The sequence below is a fragment of the Nilaparvata lugens genome, chromosome 2 (assembly GCF_014356525.2).
Source record: "Nilaparvata lugens isolate BPH chromosome 2, ASM1435652v1, whole genome shotgun sequence".
NCBI lineage: Eukaryota > Metazoa > Arthropoda > Insecta > Hemiptera > Delphacidae > Nilaparvata > Nilaparvata lugens.
The window spans coordinates 32,145,368-32,167,898 of record NC_052505.1 but is presented as its reverse complement, the minus strand read 5'-3'; the positions used below and the strand labels follow the sequence as shown (position 1 = coordinate 32,167,898).

General features: G+C 33.9%; 1 protein-coding gene across 1 annotated transcript in view; it reads left to right on the top strand.

Annotated features, from left to right (window-relative positions):
* LOC111056107 (insulin receptor) overlaps positions 1–22,531 on the top strand; it is a 151,249-nt gene that overhangs the window by 107,146 nt on the left and 21,572 nt on the right. Inside the window, exons 3-12 of the mRNA XM_039420054.1 lie at positions 9,530–9,816; positions 11,611–11,745; positions 13,168–13,273; positions 13,962–14,128; positions 15,435–15,645; positions 17,598–17,711; positions 18,939–19,086; positions 19,283–19,500; positions 20,747–20,927; positions 22,145–22,353. Of these exons, the coding sequence (XP_039275988.1) occupies positions 9,530–9,816; positions 11,611–11,745; positions 13,168–13,273; positions 13,962–14,128; positions 15,435–15,645; positions 17,598–17,711; positions 18,939–19,086; positions 19,283–19,500; positions 20,747–20,927; positions 22,145–22,353 (1,776 nt within the window). The remainder of the gene's footprint in view (positions 1–9,529; positions 9,817–11,610; positions 11,746–13,167; positions 13,274–13,961; positions 14,129–15,434; positions 15,646–17,597; positions 17,712–18,938; positions 19,087–19,282; positions 19,501–20,746; positions 20,928–22,144; positions 22,354–22,531) is intronic.

Here is a 22,531-nt window from a genome sequence, read left to right as displayed (position 1 = left end):
CACCAGACTGATGCTGTTGGGTTCACAACCCTTTGCTGACATTTGAAGACGCGCTCTTTTTGGACAAAGGTTCAGTTTTTCCCCCTTCCACCCCTCGGACACGGTTACCTCTTTTTTTAGAAGTTCGAAGAACTTAACTTGTGCACTCCGCTAACAAGTACAAGTCTCCTCTTCTCCAAAAAGTTGGCTCGCTCGGATTTCATTGACGGAAAGTTTTTTCACTCCACTGATTAGGTGGGTCGTTTGACTGTGATCATCAGACGACGTCAACCCACAGCTACAAGCTACATAGCTTACCTTTCAAATACGACATCATATCTCAATATTCCAACATGCTTACATACATTAAACATTACAATCTTACATTACATGTCACATTACAATCTTCTGTTGAATGTCAAATTCCTACTCTTCGTGATAATATCATTTCTCCTTCCCTGAAATGCCGCTTCTCATTTAGAACAGCGAGGGAAAACTTATACAAGCAAAACTAAGAGTTTGTTTTATGTTTTTACGGAAGTTTTATTATTAATCTATATAAATTTAAAATTGTTTGTCTTATTCTGATTTGTATATTCAGATTGATGTTTTAGTGTATAAATTGAAATTTACATAACCTACATAATATTTTTGAACAATTTAAGACAAAATTAGTAAATTGTAAATGTTTTTTCTTTTGCGACTACTGTATTGTTTACTCTATCCAATAAATAAATTAAATAAAACTAAGAGATTCTTTTTTTCTATGATACTGCATTGGACAAAATTCTCAACAGTTTAATATGGAAAATCCTTCTTCTTTTCCAAGGGTATTACATAATTATTTGTTTAAAACACAATCAAGTACTTGATATCAAATCAAAGCTTATTCATAAAAAACAATTACAATACATAAGAGAATACTATAACAATTAATAACTGATTATTTAAAAAATCAGTTATCTGATCATCCCTAGTTACCAGTAGTTCCAGATAACGAGACCCTTTTCTCAGTAGAGTCTACTATTCTACTGCATCGCTTTCTCGTCGAGAATGGGAATCTACTATTCAAAAGTGCGAATCAAAATGTCTCAAGTGCGTTTGTTTTCAATCTATTCTTATCCTGCTACTAGATAGTATGGATGCAAGTGATGCAACCTGCATTCCTTAAAGTGAATCGCTATTTTTATCATCATCTCTGTCTTTTTCTTGTCTTACTCCCCATTTTTCAAATTCCTTTACTCTTCCTCCTACTCTTCCCTGTCTTATAATCGGTTCTTGTTTTTCTTCACCTTCCACTTTTCTTTTACCCTGTTCTTTCCTTCTCTTAATTTTTCTTCTTCTTTCTCTTCATCATCATGTATGACATTCCACTACTCCACATTAAAAACAAAGTCATACGGGAGTGTGTATACTACTATGTCACTGTATATTGTCTACAAAACTACTTAAACAGGCGTGAGTGTAGTGTTACTATACTAGTGAGCAAGCGGCCGAAATTAAAACAGACTTTGAATTGTAAACAACAATAAAAAAGTAGTCGTTGCTCGGTTGAGGAGACGGTTGGTCGGTCGGTCGGCATGGCATCGTAAATAGAATGACTGATGACGATTATGATGATGATGATGATGATGATCACGAGAGGGTGGTGGGGACGATGATGATGATGATGATAGCGATAACTAATGTTGTTGTTGTTTAATGCGCAGTAGTGCGTTCGTCCTATCGTGACTGTGGAAAGTTGAATGAAATGTGTGGTAGGATGATGCTGTGGGTGGGGGGGGGGGTTCAAACCAAGGACCACGTGTATCTCTAATCTGTCTGTCTAGTGTAGCCTCTAGCGGCTGGAGTACGGAGATGCTTGCTGCGTTGTCTTGGGATGGAAATAATGATACAGTTTATTTCAGTGACTGGGGCATGTTGCATAGATGTTTTCAAATTGAATTACTGACATTCAAGTTTGTACAATAAATTAATTGCTCTTTCACATAGTCCATTTGGAATTGAAAAGGTTTTGGGCAATGATAATGATTGCTGTAGCATGAAATTTGAATACATAATATACTGTCACATTGGAATACATTGCATTTCCTATGTGATTGCACCAATTCGCGGAGGTTTTAGGAATTAGAGTATTATATTGTAATGACTTTTCTAGTAGTGTTGACAACATTGTGTTTAGATTTAATTTTATAGCAGGTTCCGCAGGCTTCCAATAATTAACATGCTTTTGAAAGCAGACTAATTATTGTAAATTTCAATGTTTGAAAATGCTTCAGATTTTGCCATCTACTTCAACACAAAATCCTACACACTGATCATATTATAAATCTCAATAATTTCATTGGTAATTGCACTCACTTATATTGTCGTTGTTCTCTCTTGATGTTTTACTGTAGTTCAAATTTTGTTGCTTGTAATTATACCAATTGTGAATGCTTCAAAACGAATTCATCGAACTACATTTCTCCATTGAATATTGTTTCTCCATCTTGAAATATTGCATTTTGAAAATTATTTCATTAATTAATAATTTCAACACTCACCACTTCCACCATCATTATAAACAAAAAACATATCCCTTTAGTCACTCATTGTACTCCTGGTTGTAAAATAAAGTTAGTCATTCATTTTTATTCAATTTTAAACGCATCCCAAAAACTCAAAGAACAATAGTACTGTAGACAACTGCACGGTAATAGTCCGATGGAAATTGGAACAGATGGGTCAGTCCTCCCTCATCTCTCGCAACCATAGACGTTGCCAATTAGTCAGGTGTAGCCTACAATAAGAATATTAATTGATTCATTTATAATCAGCTGTGGACATCGTTGATGAACTCTTATTTGGCAACTCATCTGTTCCAATTTCCATCGGACTATTTTCGTTCGGTTGACTATAGTATTGTTTATTCAATCATTCAGAAACAACAACTTCTAGAAAAGTACCACAAGCTATATCGTAATAGTATACATTCATACAGTATTATGTTCTGTTATTCATACAATCATGACCACTCTATTTATATTCTTTCTCACTGCAGATGAGCAGTATGAAAGTTTTTCACAAACGCAAAGTTGATCAGGGGTTCTTGTTATTTAGGAATTAGTAGTAGTTCTGTTAACAGTAGACCTCGCGCTCAGTAAGTTACATTGACCTGTTGTTATGTTTTCTCAAAAATTAATAAATAATTTATCAATTTAAAATGTCTAGAAAAAATCCTAAATAAACATAGAGCTGTCTGTCCTATCGTACCGTGACGTGTCGTCCCGGAATGTGAGTGTGAGCGCTGTTATCAGGTCTGGCTGCAACAACTGTCTACAACCTTGATGGAAAGATACATTTTCAAGATATTCGATGTTTTTGAACGGGTAGTATTATAGTCAACTGTCTACTAACGTTGATGGAAAGATACATTTTCAAGATGTGCGATGTTTTTGAACGGGTAGTATTATAGTCCACTAAACAGCTGATTTATGACGAATAATTCTATAGTCTGATTTTTACTCCGATATTGGCGTATGAAGGAGGCTCCTTTTTCCTTTTATATTATCCTTGAAATGCAAAATTTCCAAAAACCTTGTATATACGTCGACGCGCAATTAAAAAAGGAACATACCTGTCAAATTTCATGAAAATCTGTTACCGCGTTTCGCCGTAAATGCGCAACATATAAACATTAAGAGAAATGCCAAACCGTCAACTTGAATCTTAGACCTCACTTCGTTCGGTCAATGATTCACGGTATATTTCATTGATTGCTTCTCTCTGTTGTGTACCTTATTGTGATGGGACGTGAGCGTGCTCTATCAGCAAGTAATCGCATTTGGCCAGATAAGAAGAGTGGTCAGGCGCCGGGCACTTCTCACCACACCCCTCCAGCCCATCACTGCTACACTCATGCTACCACTTCCTTCTCATCATCATCATCAGGCACCTTTTCCACCCTTTTCTCATTATTTTTCTTTTATCACACGTTCTCCTCTTCCGTGTTTATCAACTCTCCTTTTCTCCTCCTCTTTACTCATTCTTCTTTATTTTCCCTCTCCTTCTTCTTCTCCGCCAGTCTTTCTCCCTACTTATGTAGTCTAATGTTTGCTTTTTCTTATAACACTAATTATCACTTCTCTCCCCTTGTCTTTTCCATCCTTCTCCTCCGCCTCGTCATCATCATCAATCTCCTGATAATTCTCCAACTTCTTCCACATTTATATCTCCGCATTCCACTCCTGTTCATGGCTTATTCATTTCTCCTCTTTGCATATTCCTTATCTATACTAATCTTATCTATTCATTCCATGCGGGAAAAATTGTGATTGCAGAAGAATGCTATCATGATTTTTTTATATTTTCCCCCTCCTCCGTCCCCCGCCAATATTCTACTTCTCCTCCTCCTGGTCAACACCATTTTTCCTCATAATTTTCCAACTTCATCCTCATTTACTTTCCGCATCCCACTCCTGTTCGGCTGTTCTTGGCTTTTCATTTTCCCCTATACTGTCTTCACCTTTTCTGCTTCTTTTTTCCATCTTCTGTTTCTCCTCCACCCTTCTTCTTATTCTTCTCCTCCTCCTCCTCCTCCTCCTCCTCCTCCTCCTCCTCTTTCCTTTCGTTCCTTCTGCCTTTACTCCTTCCTCAACTATTTCCCTGCGTCTTGGTTTTCCACGTTCTTCTTTCACACTCTTCCTTCTTCTCCTCTTCACTCTCCGTCTTCTTTCGTTTTTTCTTCTCATCCATATCCTGCTCTTGGCTTCTTCTCTTCCTTTTCCTTGTTCTTTCTTTTAATTTCCTCCTCTTTGCTTCTTCTCCTACTTTTCTCTTAGGCCCAAGTGACGTGGCGCTGGCGGTCACTGACTTTTTGCCATTTTCACGCCACTCCTATATAACTATTTATTATTGTTCAGTGCAATCTGGAGTGGCGTTTCGCGCATGCCACTTCTGTTTGCATCGAAACACATGTTTATATGGAAGTTATAGAAGTCAGCGCCATGTCACTTCAGTGTGAATTGAGCCTTATTATCTTTCAATGTCAACAAATTCATGACCTGTAAAGTAAGAAAAATTAATCAATAGCACCGCTATTAATAGTGTTTGTTAGTTGAGTAATTCGTTGGAGTACCACCTATTCAAGATGAGTGGACATGGAGCTACGAATTGAAAAATTGTTGCAGATGTGCAATGTAAATAATAAAGTTGTATTTGAGCATTATTTTGTTGTTATTTCATACTCATTCGAGTGATATTCAATCAGTAGAAATAAGAATGGATCTTTATTAGTGAAGAGCAATAATAAAGTTGTAAATATTGCTTTGAAGACCTACCTGTATGTCGAGGGGACTCCACTTATGAGAGTTATTGTTTACAAGGTTCTATTTTAACACCGTTGTTGATAAAATTGGAATTTTCCAGAGAACTGCTTAGTGCTTAGCAAGAATTAGCCCTAGTCCACTTGCAAAAAGCTGTGACAAGGAAGGTTCTATATTGTGAAACAATGTAAGTTTTCAGGGATTGATGTGAAGTTGATAAGACATTGTAATGAATTCCAGCGTTCTCACAAACTTATACTCCAACAATATTTCATCTATATTGTTCGTTCCTTAACATCTTTCATTCTTTGTTGAAAGCAAAATTCTAGATTATCAGGGTGATAATGCAAACTTCTGTATTGTATAATCTCATAAATTTTACTGTGTACCAAAGTATAAAGACACTTTATTATGCTGCCAAGGGACTTGAGCAGGCGGGAAATAGGGGATGCTAATAAATTGAGAAGAAAAATAAAATAATTTTTGACAAAATTATAGAATTGACAAATAATTTTTAAAATTTAGTATTTTATTGAAATTGTAATTTCATGCTCAAGATCTTATTTAATTGGTAATTTATTTGCATATTTGAAATTGTAATGTTATGCCTGTAACCTGATTTATTAAGTAATTTGTGACACTATTCGAATGCATTTCGAATACACTTCATTTTCATGAGCCAGAATACTGAATGAATTAGAATGATATAGACCATAGTAAGAAGAGAAAAATCATTTCCATTTACTACTGACTATAAACTAATATTTGGTTGGAGCCTGAGTTGTAGAGTTCTAGTTTAATATTACTACTTGGCATGTTTTGAAGCTGTTCAATCAACTCGGGTGTTGCATAACAAACTAGTGACTAGTAGCAAGTCCTGTTATTTGGTTAAGATTACATCCAAACTCCCGATCTGCCTCCAAAACGGTTATTATGTAAGTGGGCCCCAATCTAAATCCATTGAAATGCATTTCATCGATATTAGGAACGTGAGAACTTCTGTCATCAAATATGTTGTCACTCTGATTGGTTGTAATTTTTGGTTTTGATTATTTAATGATTCTGCAGTAATTTGAAATAGTTGGCCTCCGGTGGGATTTCGGTGGAGTTTATAAGCTTGATGCTGTAATGATGTATGTCAAATAATAGTGTGGAATAAAATAATGATCGTACATAATTATATATTATACAATAATCAAGATAACAAGAGTCATTGGCGGTTTTGCTGATGAAATTACACAAAGTTTTGCTACATGGAAAATTTATATTTGATTTTTGGATGAACCATAAACCGAGCTTGGTTTGCCATTTAACAAAGCTTATATCAGAATGAATTTTATTTTAATTCAAATGATTCAACTGAAAAAATTAACTGCACAATTGAATTTTGTAGAGATTGAATTAATTATTGCTCTAGTTACTCGTATATGGGTATAACAAGGGAACTGGATATAGCAGAGAAGTGAAAATCCATTCTATAATTCTATGATTATGAAATTTATGATGGTTTAAATTGCATTTTTTTAATCTTTATACTTTAGAATGAAGCTCGATGCCCCAGATCTTTGTTATAATTTGGGATATTCTGAGTTAGAATATTACAAATTGTTGAAAAATATTTACTAATAGGGATGGAGAATTCCTCATAACATTTTAAACATCGTTGTATTCACTCTGCTGCATTTATGTTTTCATTATTTCCCTCTACTAATAATTCAGTCAAAAAATTAGAAAAAGCTAGTTTTGAATAACTTGATTTTTGTTGTGGTCACACATTCCGGTTTGTTAGAACAGCTCTGTGACTGAAATAGTAGAATAGTTGTACTCGACTACTAGGTCTATTCTTATTATTGGTAGAAAACTATAAATCGGGTTATCCTTGAGTGTGCTGCAACATCTGACTTGATTGCATAATAAAGATGGGATTCAGTCCATAAAAAATTATGACTGGTATTTTGTCGTTCATCATCCTGATTCACATCATCATATCCACATGATCGAGTCTATTCTATCCAATGTTGGTGTTGGAATTATTTGTAGACGAGGTAACACAGTTGAAAAAATATTTTAAAATCTTGTCGGTTTTCTAGCTAATCTACAAGTAGTATAATTGGTATAATTCAGCATTAGTGATTGTAGACGTATTGAAGGGTATCTGGAGAAGCTTATATACTTAATGCTGCAAGAAAGCATTTTCCTTGAAAATTTTGGTAACCCCCGGACTTCATTCTACTAGAAAGGCGACTACAGGTTATCAATCAATCAATTCTAATCTGGAAACATTTTGGGATAACCAACTTAGATGAATTTACTGGTTGTGCTAGTGTTATTCTATTAATTAAATGTATCAAATTAATATTCAATGTAACATCGTTGTATCGACACTATTTAATGCATTTTAATAGCGAATTGTATCACCTACAACTCCAAAAACCAACTGATATGTATCTCTTTCACCGTAGTCTTTCTAATTACCACCTCGTAGAATCCCATTACTCTTTTACGCACAGCTTACATATGAAAATTCAATGTTCAACTCATCTATTTGTTCAAACTTTTCAAATTCCTCAAAATATTTCTATTATGTAAAATGTTATTCAGCTCCTCAGCTCTTCATCTTTTCCTTTAATCAGGGCTCTTCATCATTAGCGTTTCGTATTAGGACTGGATATTGAACTACTTGTATTGTGAACACAAATGTACATAGAGTCTTAGTGCCATATGAACCATCCAAGTTTAATCTACGATTACATGAAGGTATGGTCACATTTATCTTAATGTGTTTCATTCTGGGTTCAAACCCACAGCTGATCTAGCTCAGTTTAAGCAATACCTACTATTACTACAGGCCTCACAACTAATTAATGACGTCATAACAGTCATGTAGATTGATTCTTCCTAGATCGTAGTAGTTTATACTAGCTTATCAATGTAACTTTTGTTACTGTATCAATTTTTTATTGGATGGAATACTACATAAATTTCAGATTAAAGAAATCTGTATTTTATTAAATATATATTTTATTGAAATAAAAACACTTTATTCCACAAATGCAATAATTTATCCATACTTTCAGCTTGATAGACATAGGCTTACTCGATTTAGTGATGCTATAGATAAATTCATCTCAACCAAAAATACTCAATGATAATTGAGTAGTAATAGTAGGTATTGGTTTAAGGCCCTTTGCACCCTGGGCCACCATGGAAGCGCTTCCACGGAAGCGCCACCATAAAAATTTGATAGCATTGCACACTACAGCCACCACTTGACTCATCACTCCAGTTCCCTAGTCAACTCATGATCAGTTGAAGAATGGACGTGGAAGAAGCACGACTATTGCTTAAGTAATATACCGTAACTAATATAACTTGCCAAATTCATTTTGTTCATTTTCTGAGAAAATTCATTTTCTTTTATTCTTCAATGAAAAGATTTACCAGCTCCCTCTAAGAATTTTTCTTTACATCCCGGTCTGCATATAATTTTGAAGACATGTCCCATATATAGCTGGTCTACTTTCAACTTCAAGAATGAGCCTTTCTGTATCAATTGTTCACTATTCATTACGACGACTTCAACAGACAACTGTATTGAACTTGATTTGAATTGAAACTGATCTGGATATGATTTTGTGGTGGCTGGTAGCTGGTGGCTGTAGTGGGCAATGACAGATAATACTCAATGGTATGACGTGGTGGCGCGACAGTCTGGTGGCTAACAAAATCGGCGGCTCGAGCCACCACATCCCTGGAAGCTCGGCTGGTGGCTGGTGGCTGTAGTGTGCAGTGACAGATAAGAGACAATGCTACCACGTGGTGGCGATTCCATGGTGGCTCAGTGTGCAAAGGGCCTAAACCAAGATAGTGCATATAGGCTTAAGCATCGAATAAACAATCTTAGCAATCTTGTACAGGTTTTCTCTGGCTAAGGACTAAGTGAATTTCAGGAATAAATTATTCTGCTAAATTTAGGAAACAGTTATTGATCGATTCTGTTTTGGTTCTCTTCTTACTAGGCCTCGTCATGTAATGACGATTGTAATGACGAATCATGATGAGAAAAGTGTAACAATGTAAGAATGTAAGATTACAATGTGATAATGAGTAAATATATTGAAAAGTGTTCCATTAGGAAAATATGTATTTTATAAAACTGTTAGTTGCGTGTATAAATTGGGCCTATGATTTCATTTTTGCTTTAAATATTAATTAATTTGGCGTAATTTGTGTGTGTGTTGTAGTATGCCAGAGCCTGGACATCCGGAACGCGGCGAGAGAGTTCCACCAGCTGCAGGGCTGCCAGGTGGTGGAGGGCTTTGTACAGATAGTGCTGATGGACAAGGCAGTCGAGTCGGAGTTCGCCAACTTCTCGTTCCCCGAGCTGCGGGAGATCACAGGCTACCTGCTGCTCTATCGCATCGACGGACTGCGCACCCTCAGTAATCTCTTCCCCAACCTGGCCGTCATCCGCGGCAACACGCTCTTCTTCAACTATGCGCTTGTCGTCTTCGAGATGCTGCATTTGCAGGTTGGTTGCTGCAAATAGGGACTAGTTGTGTGGGAGAATAGGAACTAATTGTTCAGGAGACTAGAAGCTGATTGTTTGGGAGACTAGGAGTTGAATGCACATGTAATACCAAACACCAAACTAGAAGCTATTTGTCCAGAGGAAGCCGATTTTGAGCGAAACTATGCTGGTTATGTCCACGAGACTAGCAGCTAGAGTAATGTAGAAACTATAGTTGAATAGGAGCGAGTTGTTTACGAGGCTAGGAGCTACATTCATGGTCTCACAACTTCATGCCTGGACCGATGCACCTCTTCCTCAGACTCAAGACGCTACGATGCATAGCACTAAGATTTGATCAACCAGCTGTTCAGTTAGCTTAGGGTCATATCCATGTTTAACGCTAAACAACGTTTACTTGTAAATATGGTTGCATTTATCATAATGTGTTTCATACGGGATTTAAATGAACAGCTTGCATTTCTCAGTTTAAACCGAGTATCTGCATACGGGTCGAGCTCTGGCTGGTATGTACCAGCTCCGCTTAAACGGAGAAAGATCAGCTGTTCGTTTAAGCCCGGAATGAAACACATAACAAATGATATCAAATATGTGTGATGGCACATATGGCCCTGTTCAGCTGTTGATCAGTTAGCTTATTTCAACTTCCGCTTGCCCTCGCACCGAAAAACTGGGGATCTTCTTATTAGACCACATTGATATGCTGACTATAATTATGCTATTTGAAATTGTAGAAAAGTAGATTCTAAGGGAACACAATAGATCTGAAAAAGGATTGAAGAAAATTATGGGGGAAAAGTATCTGCCTCCCAAATGGCGTCGTTTAAACCAATTTTCTGTGCTGCTAACTGAAATTTCTTGTTCTTAAAATATTCTAATATGTAATAATCAATTTGAATTAAAATTCTCCATTAGAGAATTTATTTGTTTAAATATTCAAACAAAAACTATTTTTAATCGATTAGTCTAATTGAATCATAACATATACAATCCCCTATTTTTTAAGCGATCACGTTGGTAGGTAGTAATTATTAATTGATTTTCCTTATGGTAGGCTACTGTCCCGTTAATAACAATGCTAATTCTGTAGTGCAACACTGCAGCCGTAATCTCTTTCATTACCCACTCACAAAGTGCAAGCCAAAAATGCAAATTGCACTGCAATTCATTGTTGGAGGAATTTCAAACTGCATTTAATAAACAAACCTCAGAATAAATAACGGCTAATTGTCGTAATTTTGTCGAATACTGTAATTTGATGATTATATTAATCCCAAGATTGTGTGTGGGTTTTGTTATGCAGCAATTGACCTCGATCCCACTAAATTTCTAGATCAGTGGGTGCTGTTTTTCTTACTGCTCTCTGCCTAATTCTGGCAGCCACTCAATAGTTTACATGCTTCAGAGTTTATTAATATTATTTATCTAAATCAACATAATAAATTTTAACAAGCATTTACTGAATTCCTTGGTTAGATTACTATGTATTTCGAGATATTTTAAATTATTGTTATGTTGTTGCAAACTCTTTATTCGCGTATTTGAATTAAAGCTTCGTGTATTTACATGGCGGAGAAGTGAGTGATATAATTTTTTAACCCGCAGTCTAAATGTTGAAATAGCCGCCGTCATGTCTTTGACACTGCGGTGTCTGATCAGGATCAGCAATCGCTTTGATATTTCAAAATTATTCATCATTTCTTGAAGAGTGATGTATACTTATTGTAATAAGCTTATTCGAAGATTGTTTTCACTGAATGTTGTAGAATCTTATATGATACTTTGTATTTTTAGGAAATGGGACTGAAATCTCTGACTGACATTGTACGTGGTGCCGTTCATATCAGCAAGAATCCGATGCTCTGCTACGTGGATACCATCGATTGGGACAAAATTGCCAGATCAAGTCAGGGTGGACATTTTATAACGGTGAGTCATCTATTTTGATGCAATTCCACTGAATTCGTTATCACCAACTTTAGTTTTATAGAGGATATTCTACAATGAACGTGACATTGATTTCGTAGAGGGATATTGGTTGGAAAACTTGATGGAAGCTCAAACATAATTGCAAAAATGTTGGAGGATATAGTTTTCATAGATAAATACGCAGGTACGATACTTGGATTGGAGTCAAATAAATACTAAATACGTTTTTATAGGCATATTAATTAATGTGTGGTTGAAAACCGTATGTAATTTAATTGTAATAGAAATATAGTGAAATCATTTTAACTTTATAAGGATAAAAAATGTTTAGGTTCAAATCTTTATTTTATCAAGACTTGGAATATTTAATGCTCCTTTGATCCTTTTTCCTATTCAACTCCAAAATTTGTGAAAAATATGTAAAAAAAAAACATTTTTTGGAAATATCCAATACCAAAATTTGTATTCTTAATTAAAACATAATATATTTTCTCCAGTTGAAATCGTTGGTGAAAATAACCTTTTTTGGAAATTATGTTTGACAATTTTGTTCAATTTCATATTTCAATGAGAGAAATGAAAAAATATATGAAAAATATGATAATTCTAGATACTAAAAAGTGAAACAGTTTTTAGATTTGAATTCTCACAGTTTTCAATTTATTTTTCAAAACTGTTCTCATTCTCTTCATAAACGGAGAAAGCTAGACATATTATTTTTGGGAGGGGGTGGGAATCAGGAAAACAGTATTATCAATTTTGTTTATTATTGCGTATTATTGCTTATTATTACTTATTATTATATGGATAAAAGAATCTTGTCGGTAAATATTTTTCATGCGTATTATTACCAGTTGGATAACAGAAACTTGTCGGTAAATATTTTTCAATGAATATTTTTAACATACATCAATATTATTTGACAGGTCATTAAACTTATATTTTATCTTTACTTTTCTATGAATATTTTTGACGGATTTTATGTTTGCTTGGGATAATAAATACTGTAATAGATTAGGATTAGAGGAATATTAGTTTTACAAATTGGATGGTCAATGTTTCTGTAGATTGGATAAGGCTGAATCAGTTCTATGAGAGAGAACTGATTCATCTGATACATATACTATATTTTTTCTATGGTTCTATGCTGTCAGTTATACAAAACTAAAAATTTAATAGAGATAAACAAGTAATAAAATGAATTGAGTATCTAGATGGAATTGCGATGAAACAATCAATTTGGATCTCAATTGGCTTCATGGAATTAATCAATTTGTTACTTCATGATGAATGAATCTGTCATTATTTTCGAGTATACAAACAAAGCTCTATTGTTAATAGTTGATGAACTTTGTAAAAAAGTAATATTATTTTCTTGTTAGATTATTCTTGATAACTATGTTTGAATATTTTCTTCTCCAGGGTAACAAAAAGAAGAACGAATGTCCGATTTGCCAAACAAATGCAGTTTGTCCAACCTCAGCCACCAATGATAACCTTTGCTGGAATACTCAACACTGTCAAAAATGTAAGTGCAATCATTACGTATTTTTCAAAAGTTAAACATCAAAAGTGTAAGTGCAATTATTTCAAACATATTTAAAAAAGTTTACATCCTAACTCTAAATTGTTCAGACTTTAAAAAAATAATTAACCAAATTCTAGACAATGAAGACCTCTTTCAACTAACTTGAATTAATTGGTGTTGAAAGTGACGACTTAAGAATTTGTGTCATTCATAGAAAACTTAAATTTAATTAAACCACTTCAAAAACAATGTCATCAGATTCGTTCATTGGTTCTGGTAGCATTGGTTCCTTAATCCAGTTACACACACATAGATTTTTTGGACGTTCGATTTTTTGCCGTCCTTATGAAATCTACCAGTTGAATGGAACCTGGCAAACACATCATCTGTTGTTTAATCTAATAGAATTTATAAGGACGGTAAAAAATTGTACGTCTAAGAATCGATGTGTGTGTAACTAGATTGAGATGACATCTTGTTACGGTTGTTAAGCTGGTCTAGAAAAACTAATTAACTTAATATGGTCTCCGATTTAACGTAATATGGTCTAGATATAATTTTATATTTGGACCTTCCTAGTAATCATAAGTTCAATTATTGTTGAACTGGTCTAGATATTATTTTACATTGGCACATTTCTAGTACAGGTTTAATTATTGGATGTTGATGTGTGTGTTTGATGTTGCAGTTTGTAGCAAATGTGAAGAAGGCACAGCGTGCATGGATGACGGGACGTGCTGCGACAAGAACTGCTTGGGAGGCTGCAACGGGACGGGGCCCACCAACTGCATCGCCTGCAGGGGCTACCTTTTCCAGGGCACTTGTGTCGCCACCTGTCCAGTACAAACGTACCAGGTAAAATTATCATTGCAACCTGCCAAACATTATAACTTCAAATGATGAATAAAGAACCGTGCAGTAACAAGATTGAATTTCCATCAATAGAAGGCATGGATCTTCAACCAGATCGCTTAACTGTGGTTTAAATAAATCATCAGACTGAAGATTCCGACCATGCTAGTCTCGGGATCTGATCGTTACAACGTCCAAAAAAAGTGGAAGAAAACTTATACGATTGCTTTATTATAAAGAACTTATAAAGATTGTTTTATTCTATACTTCAGTGTGTTAGCACCTTCTGCAGACTGTTCGTGGGTTTCAATCCTGCCGGTTGATATGTACGTTTGAACATCTAATCAATCAAGCAAGCACTTCCAGGCAACAAAGCTCATGTCGGCATCATCCGTTATAAGAGTCAGAATATTTAAAGAAATGTTGAATTTATTTGAAAATTCTAACAATAGTTCAGTTATAGATTTAAAAAATCTGCTTTCCAAACTAAACCTCTGGTCATTGGAATGTATATTTTGTTTGGGTTGATAAGTGATTGGCTAATTAGTCAATCTGATATCTAATCTCTCATATCACATCTCTGTACTGTTTCATATTGGGAAGCGATTGACGCAGAGACAATTTAGTTGAAGGGTATCTAATCGCTCAGATCAGGCAAGTGAAGAACGTCATAAATTCTCTTATTGACTGGGTGACAGCTTTTAGGCCAGCACCATTTACTTTTAGTATTATGATTCCAATTTCACTGTCTAATGGTTCGAATTATGCACATGAATTCCATATCATGAACACTATGGGTTACTATATAATTGTCGAATAAATTTTAATTTGATTTTCAATTCCTCCTCAAACTATTATCCATTCCTCTCATACACTATGTAACACTATGAGTTACTATATAATTGTCGAATAAATTTTAATTTGATTTTCAATTCCTCCTCAAACTATTATCCATTCCTCTCTAATCATTATAAATTGGTACATTAATTTATTCTATTTCTTACGTCGTTATGTCAACCTTCAAATATTCCTGGAACGAAAATTAAGCGGCGATGCAGTGATGAGTGATTTGTTAACCTAATAATTCTTTGGATAACGTTAACTTTTTATCAAAATTTGAGAGAGAAATGGTACAAGCTCAGCCTATTTTTTCCTCCAATTTCATAATAAGCTATTTTATTATGATTGTAGTGTTCTGTACAATGAATGAATAAATGCCTAACATCACCCACGTAATAATGAGGGGGGTCATGAATGTTTATGATGTCTTTGTGAACGTTAAGCATTTTCTTTGAATGGTTATTTTCAGTACCTGCAACGTCGCTGCGTGCTGGAGAAGGAATGCTATGACATGCCGAAACCGCGCGAAATCATGAGTGAGGAGGTGCGGCCGCAGCCGTGGAAGCCATTCATGAACCAGTGCCTCATCGACTGCCCGCCCAACTACGCAGAGGCGCCCATCGACAACTTCCGCGGCCTCGACCCCGACAGGACCTACTATCGATGCGAGCCGTGCAAGGGTAACTATTTCTATATTTTTTTATTTTTTTGTAAAATATAATACTTGAATTATAATATAAAAAATAATATTCCCAAAAGTATCAAAAACTGTCACATAGGGTTCTGGAATTCTTTATCTGTGCTTATAGTAATTATCGTACTATAAGCTTATATTTATTTTAAGGCTGTGCAAAGGCTAAAAATAAACTTTCTACAGGTGATATTTTTCAAAGTTTTTCGATTTGTATATCATCAAGCTAACAAAAATGAGAAAGTTTTCTCAGGAAAATATTTTTTTCCGATCATTACTTTTTGAGATATAAGCGCCTAAAGTTTAAATTTTTGTGACAGAACATACCAAAATCGGTAAGAGATAAATCCATGAGATTTAAAGGATAAATAATTCTTCATGGTATTTTTGATTGAATAAAACAATTTTTTTTTGAAAATATCAATTTTTGAGAAAGTTATTCAATTTACCAAAAATGACTCATCTAAAGTTATTTTTGGTCATTTTTAGTAAATTGAATAACTTTCTCAAAAATTGATATTTCATTTTTTTTATTCATTCAAAAATACCATGAAGAACTATTTATCCTTTAAATCTCATGGATTTATCTCTTGCCGATTTTGGTATGTTCTGTCACAAAAATTTAAACCTTAGGCGCTCATTCTCAAAAAGTAATGATCGGAAAAAAATATTTTCCTGAGAAAACTTTTTCATTTTTGTTAGCTTGATGATATATACAAATCGAAAAACTTTGAAAAATATCACCAGTAGAAAGTTTATTTTTAGCCTTTGCATTCCATCACGAACTCGATTGAATTATGGTTGGTTTCGTAATGGTTCATCATGTTTCGATTTTATTATGCTCTTTTATATTTGAATTCAATAGAAAAAATGATAAAAAAACATTGAATTGACTAGCAGTCTATTTTTGATAAGTTAAAGTTCATCACTTTACAACGAGATCTTTCTGATGGAAAACAATCTTCCAAATCTTTCAATCTTTAAGTTTTCTTAAATAACTTGATATTCTCAATAATGAAGATAATGTGGTATTCCATTTTTGTTTTTTATTTAATCTCAACAAATCTAAAATGTTTAGTATGAATATTTTGCACTTGGTTCTTATTTAAATTGTGAAGATCAAATGTAAAGGAAATTGTGAAAAAAGTAAAGATCAAACATTTATTCGGATCATGCTATCTTATCTAATTTTGGAAAAAATAGCTCATTTCACACATCATACCAAAGATGTATTTTACAAATGTGAAAATAAGGCTCTGAACCTCATTTCCATCGTATCTTGATATTTATCATCATATTCATACTTATTTCTATTTCCATTGAACAGTTTGTTCCAACCAACATACAATGAATAATTTGAGAATTCACTTACAAACTCAGATAACTCTAGGACTGCTAGCTCCCTGCTTCTTCCTTTTCTTAAAAAATGACTTGTTTTTCCTTCCAGGTTGCTCAATGATCTTAATTCAACTAGGTACATTATTTCTGTAATTTCCTAATTATTCCTCTTCAATAAATAGTACAGGTCTGAAATTAATTTACATTAATTTATCCACCGCTCTATACAGGCTCAATACATTTATTGTCTCTTTGCTTCATTTAAGAAGTTTTGAAAAGAATTCGTATGAAAAAATATTTTTTTTCAAAACTTCATCAAAAAAGAGCACAAGCTGTCGAAGAAAATTCTAGCCATAGTAGGCTACAGATTTAAGTAGAAAAGTTATTGAAAATTTTACTAGTGCTCACCGTCCTAAAAAACAAACATTGCTCATCACCTAACCAACTGTATATTATCAGAAACAAACAATTAGCTTATCCTTTCTCTATGATATTATTGTTATATAGTATAAAAATTTTTCTTTGCAATATTGGATACCATATTCACTGTACTTGAAGTCTAGTGAATGTCGATAATTATTTGTAATTAATGGTATTGTCTAGGACCATGCAAGAAGGAATGTGAAGGCTTGAATGTTGATAGCATCTCCTCCTCCCAACGACTGAGAGGCTGCACCTACATCAAAGGATCACTTGAAATCCAAATACGTGGTGGATGTAAGTAATCTACTTCAGCAATAACCGCATCAATTGGGTTTTAATAATGCTGTAATGAGATAGGGTTTCACAAGAAAAATGTTGTTTTGTTTCTCTATTCAAATTGAATGCATTCATTATAGATTAGTTTGGTGCTTTATTAAAATGATATTTTCTATAAGCTCTATATTCAATTGATAACATTCAGAAGCCTACCTACATCTGATTATCATTTACATTTCTATCTGATTGAATCAATAATGATAGGGATTCAATCAACTAGCGATATTATAGTTTCTTGAATCCAGTATATTCTTGGTTTCCATTTTCCAATATTATATTGTAATCTAAAATATAATACAGAAAATAATCGACTTACAAATGTACGGAATAGGAAATACACGAATGACGCATCATCACGTCTTAACTACTGAACTGATTAACTTGGAATTTGACATGAAGATTCTGAATTCACCTAGGATGGACATAGGCTTATTTTCATTGCTATTAATGTAATAATTCAAACAAATTTATTCAATTACTGATTCAAAGTTCACATTTCAATAACCCAACCAAACAGGGCTATCTAAAGGTGCGTACAGATATATGCGCCGCGAACATTAATTCACTTTTAATTATCTGACTATATCTGTATTTTTACAGAAACGGTAAGATATATTTATAAAAAGCTTGGCATCAGCTGATTAAAAGTGAATTGATCATGTTCGCGGCGCGTAAATCTGTACGCACCTTTAGAGTGACTCTATCTATAGCTTAGCTGGTAGCGAGCGCGGCTCATGAATCAGCGGTTGCGGGTTCGAGACCTATCAAACTCATTTTTTGCTGGAAAATTTCAACTCTTATATAGATTACCCACGTATTTTTGAACAAAATAATGAATAATTATTCTATTTTTTATTTTCCTGGACTCACGGCGATTGCATGCATTTTACAACACCAAATTTTATCCATTGCAAAGCACGGGTCACCTGCTAGTATTCAATGAAAGAAATACTTTTTACTCTATTAAATACATATTATTTAGAAATCGCACATCAATTAATTGAATCAACATATATTTATTATCAAGTCATATACTGTACTGTGTTATGTGGCTCGGTTGAGTCATCTTCATGACTCTTATTCGCAGCATAAACTCCAATATTCCTGAAGAGCATTAGTACTAATGTATCTTCACTATATCATTATTCTAAAACCAATTTAATTTATTTCGTTCTCGTTTTCCAGATAACGTTGTGAAGGAGCTAGAAAACAATTTGAATATGATCGAGGAAATAAACGGCTACTTGAAAATAGTACGCTCTTTTCCGCTGGTGTCTCTCAACTTTCTCAAGAAACTCAAAGTTATACACGGCGAGAAACTTGAGAGTGGAAAGTAAGTATATTTTTATTGGAATTTTTCAATTTCAGTCAATTTTCACACTCTTGAACTTGGGTGGGACACTTCTAAACCTTAAACCTCATATTTAGTATGTTTTTTGTCGTACTTTGAAATTTTGTGTTTTACCATCTTGAATGAAAATGTTCTCCAATTGTTTTTATAAATGAGTTTGGTTTTATGTGATTAACAGGTACGCTCTGGTTGTGCTTGATAACCAGAATCTAGTTGAGTTGTGGGACTTTGGCCCATCGAGAGAAGAAAGACTGAGAATAACTAGGGGAAAACTATTCTTCCACTTCAATCCTAAACTTTGCTACTTCAAAATCGACAACCTACGAAAGTATTTGGGGATGCCCGAATTCACTGACAACGAAGTGGCCAGGAATTCCAATGGAGATAAAGTTGCATGTGAGTTTTTAAACATTCAATTTAATTATTTTAAAAACTGCATCATGAAATAGTTTTTAAATTACCTGGAATTGAATAATATGTTCATCCATTATTCATGTTCCCGTATCTCTCCATAGTTGGAAAAATCTAGAATTAAAGCAATTCGAAAACAGTTAATGCATTCGGCCGTGAATTCGTCACAGACAAAAGACAAAATGCAAAACGATCGACCCACTTATGACGGTGGAGATCTCACTTTGTTCAGTTCATTAATTATATCTACTTCTATCGCATTAACCATTCAAGATTTGTCTAGTAAATCCATTAATTATCATACATTATTTCGAATATTCATTTGATTTAGTGCATTAACGTGCATGATATGTAAATTTTGTCATTCCCTCTTCAATGAAAAGTTTTTACTTTACATCAGATTTTTATTTCTCCTTTGATTCAATTTTACTGGTAAGTTGTTGTAAGTTGACATACGAATTCTAATACACACGCATTATTCATATTTTGTCCTCAATTGAAATAAATACACGTGGACTGATCGTGTTAACTTCTCAATCTTAATTGTTCGTTTTTCAATTTTCATGTCTGTATTATCGACATTAATTATTTCCCACTCAATAATACTTTACTGTTTCATGTATCATGTATAACATTTAAATAGCAAATCAGTAATTATTGATATTTTGTACTAAATTGAATTAGACTTGTTCGATCATTATCGCTAGTTTTTCTACTGTTCACTGTTTAGCTCTGTGGGGGTACGCGACTGGGTGTCTGGTTTAACTCTGTGATATTCAGATTTATTATCCAAATTCAACAGTTCTAAGTAAAAAAGGTTAGATAAGAAAACACTAATAAATAAAGTGGTGCTAAATTGTAAAATAATTTCTCGTTTCATTAATATCATTGCTGGTTTAACAGCATTTAATTTTAAAATTCTTGGAATTACCTTAATTTCTTCCTAGATTCAATATTATTGGTTTCTCGTATAGACTTGATAGTCAATCAATCATTGATTCTTAATAAAATTACTAAATTTTCTACAAAATTATAAATTAACAGATGAAGAGTATAAAAATTCATATTGTATCCATAGCTGGAAAAATCTTGGACCAGCCTTTTGTATTTATAATAGTAATAGGCAAATAGGCTATTACTAATTCTTTCATTAATAATGTTATTCAATAATAAATATTACCCTTTTATTCAATTAATTGTCGTTAAATGAATCCCTTGAATGTTTTGGCAGGTAATATATCGCTGCTTGACGCTAGAGTTGAGACGAGGTCTTCGAAAGGGGTAATAATTAAATGGAAGGAATTCGAGCACTACGACCCTCGCACCCTGCTCGGCTACATCATCTACTTCATTGAGGCGCCTTATCAGAACATCTCGCTCTATGATGGACGAGACGCATGCGGGGGTGATGGGTAAGTTCACTTCTCTATCATCCTATCCTACTAATAATATATGATTCTGAAAAATATTAATTCTAATAGAAATGCCATTATTAAACTCAAATATAAATAAAATTATATATCAATCAATATGTAGAATATTTATATATACACTCACTCTATGAATGATAATTAGTAAGCTTAAAACAATTTTCTTTACAAGAATGGAACATTCTCTGCAGTCTGTTTGATTGGATTTTCAAGCTCGGAAAATATAAACTTCATTGATATTTTCAATTGTTGAAGATTGTAGAGACTGATTCGGAAAATGGAATTGATATCACTCTGGTCAAACTTCATAATCCTGTTTGAAATGAGTTAAAAACTCTAGAACAGCGAAATCAGTAAGAATTAAAATTATTGAAGATTTGTTAAGTTTGATTGCGTTTCAATATATCTTAGTATCTTTATTAATCATAAAACTATTCTTAAGAACGTTCTTAGCCTAACACGCTTTGGTTGTCTAACTAATTCGTACCGGTTCTTGTAGCTGTTTGCTAGGCAAACATAACATGTTTGTTTAAGAAGGTCCTCAAAAATAGTATTCTGATAAAGCAATTCTAAAACGGCCCTTAATATTCATGTTTGGATTTTCTACAATCTCAAGAAATATAAAGTTTTTTCTTCCAATCAAGTTGGTACTCTCTATTAAGTTAGAATATGTCGTATATTTTTTAGAATAACTCAATAACAACTGCAGTATCACATTTCTAGTTACTTTCATTGAATTCCTCGAATTATTTCACATAAAATCCTATAATTTTGAGAAATGATGTGGATGGAATCATAAGAAATTAAATGCATGAAATTAGAATTGATTAGTTGAATGAAACCAAACATCCAAGATATTTTATAACTCATTATAGAAAATTGTCTCACTAAGAAAGCTTTGTAAATTCTAGATTAATAATCACTGAAAATATACTATTGCTGATTATCAAAATACTCACAGAATTTAGGAAAATATGTTATTACCTATCAAATAGATATTTCTTCCATTTGCCATAATGTGAATACAGGTCTACTAGAAACCTAATGGGAATTTTCAAATTTCTTGCTTTGTTATGTGGTTGTTTCGAGTCACTCTACACTGATCTTTTGGTAAAGATCATTTGTCTATTGATCGTCATCCATCCAACTATCTGATATGCATTGTTATTAATGATATAATTGTGTATTGTTTGATGCAGATGGCGCGTAATCGACGTGTCACCGTTGGAGAAAGACAACGAGACGACGACGCTGAACGAGGACAAGAACAAGACAAAGCACATGTCACAGCTGATCACGCAGCTCAAGCCCTACACTCAGTACGCGTTCTATGTGAAGACCTACACCATTGCATCGGAGAACAGCGGCGCACAGAGTCCCATCATCTACTTCCGCACTGAGCCTGACAGTCAGTATCCTACCCAACCTAACCAAACCCAACCTAACCTATTTTCCAATCCAACCAACGGCAAATCTAATCTAACCTAAACTATTCCAACCTAACCTAACCTCATTAGTGTTACATCACGATCAATATCATAATTTTGCAATGTACTAAAATACAGTGATCTGAAATCTATGCAACA